Consider the following 4,306-nt stretch of genomic DNA (forward strand, 5'->3'; position numbering starts at 1 on the left):
CGACAAAGAGTGAATTTTATTGGCTTAAAATGAAGCATCAAGAGAATACAAACACAATGAACACGCCCAGCTTCTGCATAATTAGGACGCACATAGCTAACACTTACGCACGCACATAAGAACACGCTAGCAAATAGCAAATTCATATAAGACTAAAGCTATGTGTAGGCGATGAGAAAAAATAGAGCGATCAAATCCACCGCCTGCAAACTGCATCAATGGTCATATCCGCACCAACCATCTCATGACACACAAGAAAAATATCACCGATGTAGAGAGTCCTGGAATGATGTTTAGAGAGGCAAATTTAGAACACATAGTTGAAGTAGACCCCCCCACCACAGCGCGCGCACACACACACCACTAGATATTTTGCAGATAATATCTTACCTGTACATCTTACCGAACAAACATCATACCAGAGCTAACTCAACCGGTCAAGAGTAAAGTCTGAAATAAACCCTGAGGTTGTAGGTGCCGACATGAACAAACCCTCATCTCCAAATTCTTGAAGTTGGTACCCTGCATTTACATATCCCGGTCAATCCAAACCCTATATGAGTAAAATCTTGCTTATTCCAGTCGGCCTCTACAACCTCAGGGTTCATTTCAGACTTCACTCACCGGTCAAACCAAACGGAAGAGCGATTTGTGCAGTGGCACGCTCCGGCTGCCGTTGCCCTGCCTGACGCAATATTCAGTTAGTTAGGCGCCCACATTATTCCAGCATGCACGCAGCTGAACCTTCCGCCCAAACCTGCATCCCTGTAGAAACTTCCCAGAGCCGGATATGCAACTAATATCTAGGCGAATATCCAGTGTGTGTGTGTGTGTGTCTATCTATCCCGGCGCTGATGTAACCCGGCGGATTTGGACGAGCGTCATGGATAATAACCAACTGCACCGTGCGCCCAACCGATGGTGCTTTCCTGCCAACAACCTTGGCCAGCTTATGAGCTGCCGGACGGCGTGCGCGGCCGCCCAACTGCACAGTCGCCCCTGCCTGCCACTTGGACGATCGGCCCACGAAAGCTGGCCAGACCAGCTGTTTCTGCAGTGCAACGGAGCTGATCGGAGGTTGCAGAGCACGCACGTAGGTGCCTCTGCCCAGCTGCTTGCCACATTTGTCAGCAATTGCCAAGGGTCGCCACGGGATTACGGGCCCTTTTTTCGCTCGCCGTTGCTTCCAGTTTGAGGAACGCGTGCACGATCCATCCATCGGGATCGGGTAGATGGGGTGTGGTTGAATTGGGTTTCTGAGTTGTCGGCAGTGGAAACGGATGAGACGCCGTCGTTTTCATGCGTTCGTTCCGGTTGATCGACCAGCACATTGGTTTCAACTTTCAACTCCAACAGTTGCTGGAAGAAGGCAGGTGCATTTCCAGTGATGGAGTTTGTGGTACGTTCTGCTCATCTGCTCGACGCCGTGATAGCTCAGGCGATCTTGTGATGTACGTTATGATCTGATCTGACATCGTGTAAAAATGCGAAAGGAACAGAGGAAAGTGAAGCGAGAAATAGAGCAAATTTGGCATCTTCAACGACTTTACTGGTAGTATTTCTTTGTCACAGCTATCAACACTAACTACAGCCGGATCGCTAGCGATCGAATCCGGCGAATGTACATTTTCCCCCTCCTGCTGCTGCTGATTTACTAAATCTTCATCGGCTACTCCTACATTATGTACAACGAGCTCGCCGCCGGCGTCGAAAGCCTCGGCGTCAAACTCTGCTTCCAGTAGTAACGACGATCCTTCGTCCCGGAAGCCTTCGTCGTAATCGTACGCCGTCTCTTCCCACGGCGCCGCGGCCACCGGCACGGCAGCACCAACGACTCCAGCTTCTTCTACTCCTAATTCTGCTTCTACTCTTTCATCATCCCAAATATATACATTGGACCTCGCCTCCTCAGCCGGCGCGGTCGCCGGCGAATCGGGAACTTCACTGCAGGACTGCTCGGCCGGCGTCTCAGATTGGCAGCTCAATACATCGATCCAGCCGTCGTCGGACTCCCAGTCCGGCAAGACCGAGCAGAAGGCCGCCAATGCCCTCATCCTCTCGGCCGTGTCATCATCGGGCACGTTCTCATCCTCGTCGGCGTCGGATTCCCACATTGCGGCGTCCAATGTGCTCTTGGGGGAAACCCACTTGCCCTTCAGCTCCGCCGACTCGACGTCGGCGCCACAGCCGGCGAACGCCAAGAACGGGTGCTCCAGCAGCTGCTCTGCCGTCCACCGCTCGCCGGCGCACCGCCTGAGGCACTTGTCAAGGAAATCCTTGGCCTCCGACGACAGCCGCTCGGGCGCCTCCGGCACGGCGTCCGTGTACCCGATCAGGCGCACCGCCGCGACCACGTCGTCCATGTGGCTCCAGGGGGCGCGGCCGGTGGCCATCTCGATGACGGTGCAGCCCAGGGCCCAGACGTCGGCGGCCGGGCCCTGCTCCTCCCCCCGCGCCACCTCCGGCGCCATGAACGCCGGGGTGCCCCCAATCGGCCCCGCCGAGCCCACGCTCCGGGCGCACCCAAAGTCCGCGAGCTTGGCCCAGCCGTCGGCGCCGATCACCACGTTCCGGCCCTTGACGTCGCCGTGGACCATGGACTCCCCGTGCAGGTACGCGAGGCCCCTGGCCACGTCGGCCGCGTAGGCGCGGACGGCGCCTTCCTCGAGGCAGCCGCCGTTCCGCTCCACCTCGTCGGCGAGCGAGCCGCCAGGCGCGAACTCGAGGAAGAGCTGGTACTCCCCGCCGGCCTTGGACCGAGAGCCGAGGCAGGGGAGCACGTACGGGGAGCAGAGCGAGGCCAGGATGCCGCCCTCCCGCCGCAGCAGCGCCTGCGCGTCGGCGGCCCCGGCCGACTTGACCGCGAGCAGCTCGTCGCCGTCGCCGTCGCCGGCCGCGAAGAGCGACACGACGGCGCCGGACGCGCCCCGGCCGAGCGTGCGGACGCGCGTCAGCCGCCGCGGCCGGCCGGTGGTGCCCGGCGCGTCCTCCGCCATCCGCAGCCCCTCCTCCCTCATCCCCTCCGGCGTTTTCTTGGAAGATTGGACCGGTCTCGCTCGGAAGCCGACGATGATTATCGAAGTCTGTGCGCGCGCGCGCGCTGATCGATGCCTGGATACGAATGTGTTGTTGTTGCGGGATGGGGGGTGGAGGATTTGTATTTATGGCGCGCGGGGGAGTGCCAATGCCAAGTTCGGCGCGAGATCTTGCGTGCGGGGCTGGGTGCCGATGGCGGGAAAAGCACGTGAGGATTTCGCCATGGCGCGCGGGGCCGGGGTTTTCCTCGTGCCGGGAGGGGCGGGGCCTGACCTGTGGGCCTCTCGTGGTGGGTCCCACCTAAGGGAATGTGCTGACCGGCCACGTGGAACGGCCGGCAGCGCGAGTGGAAAACGGGGTCAAAGAGTCAAATGGGAAGGGAGGGGCCCTTTTTGCTTTTCCTTTTTTTTCTTTTTCAGAGAGAATATAGGAAGGAAGGGACTATTTGCTCGTGTGGATTTGGGAAGGGAGCTGTGAATTCTTGGGTGAGCCTAAAAGAGCAGGACGGGCTAAAATAAGCACATTATGAAATAAGCAACGGGGTACCTATTTTTTGGACTGCCCCCTCTCTCTCTCTTTCTCTCTCTCTCTCGCACGGGGCACGCATGTGCGATGACCCCAAACGCATGACAAAACTCCGACTTCCCTTTGACTTTCTTTTCCTTTTCGGTGTGCGGCTGTCTTCTTCCCGTTTCATCCAGGCCCCGACATAGCTCTTTTCATTTTTGTAGAGACGACACACATTGCTTTCACCATGCTCTATTGCTTTCCCATCAAGAGACATCGTTCATCGCCAATGGCTTTAGATGAGATATAAGTTATCGAGTTGACAGACGGGGGTGAGTTGAAAAGTTTGAACTTTCAAGATAAAAGGTTGGAATCCTCAAGGGTCGTCTTTTGAAGTTTTGAAAGTGGAATTATTTAAAATGAAAGGGACTCTTCACTTGATTTTGACTATTTTGCTAAAAAAATCAAATTTGGTTCAAAATTTCGTATTTATCAAAATATCCAAAAAAAAAGGGTGAATGCTACATGCGCCCATTTGTAATTTGGGAAATTTTGAGACTATTTGGAAATAGGATTGGGAGATGTTGATTTGCTAGAAAGATTCAAATTTGGTCTAAATTTTGATATTTTTCAAATAAAAAAATCAAATTTTCCTTTAACTTCGACAACATGATTGCGAGATAATGACTATTTTTCTATAAAAGAATGTTTAATATTTCACCATTAACTTTGAGTCCACCCTCCATTTTCTTTCTAGGTTCGC

The 4,306-nt window shown here is 54.6% G+C and overlaps 1 protein-coding gene across 1 annotated transcript; it reads right to left on the reverse strand.

Moving 5' to 3' along the window:
* Positions 1–1,632: 1,632 nt before the first annotated feature.
* Positions 1,633–3,116, reverse strand: LOC123174690 (mitogen-activated protein kinase kinase kinase 17; the record flags this gene model as incomplete). The annotated part of the gene is given in 1 exon segment (XM_044590075.1): positions 1,633–3,116. A coding segment is annotated over 1 exon segment (1,385 nt), but the record flags the coding sequence as incomplete, so codon positions are not given.
* Between the last annotated feature and the right edge of the window lie 1,190 nt (positions 3,117–4,306).

The sequence above is a fragment of the Triticum aestivum genome, chromosome 1D, assembly GCF_018294505.1.
Source record: "Triticum aestivum cultivar Chinese Spring chromosome 1D, IWGSC CS RefSeq v2.1, whole genome shotgun sequence".
Lineage (NCBI taxonomy): Eukaryota > Viridiplantae > Streptophyta > Magnoliopsida > Poales > Poaceae > Triticum > Triticum aestivum.